Genomic DNA, 740 nt, shown 5'->3' with positions numbered 1-740 from the left:
CATTCAGAGCACTGGGCAGAAATCACAGTTGCGTCATCACCGATCATCGGCCATCGCAATGCTTTGTTTTAATTATACAGTCAGATTCCTTGTGTCCGTGCCAGTTCTAAGTTGGCTGTTGAATGCCGACCGAAACGGTCTGTACACGAAAACGGACAGCCGCGCAGCTCAGGTTCTGCACGTGCCGGTCTGTCGGCCAGCTCTGCTTCAGACTCGAATACACTCGACCAGCCGAACAACCGGTGGCAAGTGAACAAGTCCTCAACACAACTAAGCCAAGCATACACTGCACGCTTGAAACCTCAGCCCGATCGGCCCAGCCCTTAGAGCCAATCCTTGTTCCGAAGTTACGGATCCGTTTTGCCGACTTCCCTTACCTACATTATTCTATCGGCCAGAGGCTATTCACCTTGGAGACCTGCTGCGGATATCAGTACGACCAAGTACGAGATTTACCAGGCGTCGCTCGGATTTTCACGTACCGACGAGAGCGCTCCGAACACCGTGAAAAAGTCGGCGTTTTATGGATACCAGAATCCCTATCTCCGGACAACCCGGTTCCAGGGAATGCGTCCCTTAAAAAGAAAAGAAAACTCTTTTCGAAACTCACGACGGTCATTTTCCGAGTTCGCTTGCGTTACCGCGCGATTGAGTTGAACGCCAACCCCACAGAGAGATTAAAGCGCTACTCTTTGTCTCCGTTACTCGGTTCCGGAATATCAACCGGGAATCCACCACAG

The 740-nt window shown here is 51.5% G+C and overlaps 1 protein-coding gene across 1 annotated transcript; it reads right to left on the bottom strand.

Annotated features, from left to right (window-relative positions):
• Nucleotides 1-106: 106 nt before the first annotated feature.
• Tsp_15401 (hypothetical protein) lies at nucleotides 107-619 on the bottom strand. The gene is given in 3 exon segments (XM_003367413.1): nucleotides 107-372; nucleotides 483-575; nucleotides 595-619. The coding sequence occupies 3 exon segments, from the start codon at nucleotides 617-619 to the stop codon at nucleotides 107-109; spliced, it is 384 nt and encodes a 127-aa protein (XP_003367461.1).
• Between the last annotated feature and the right edge of the window lie 121 nt (nucleotides 620-740).

The sequence above is a fragment of the Trichinella spiralis genome (assembly GCF_000181795.1).
Source record: "Trichinella spiralis strain ISS 195 chromosome Unknown Scfld4328, whole genome shotgun sequence".
NCBI lineage: Eukaryota > Metazoa > Nematoda > Enoplea > Trichinellida > Trichinellidae > Trichinella > Trichinella spiralis.
This window is presented reverse-complemented; position numbering and strand designations above follow the sequence as displayed.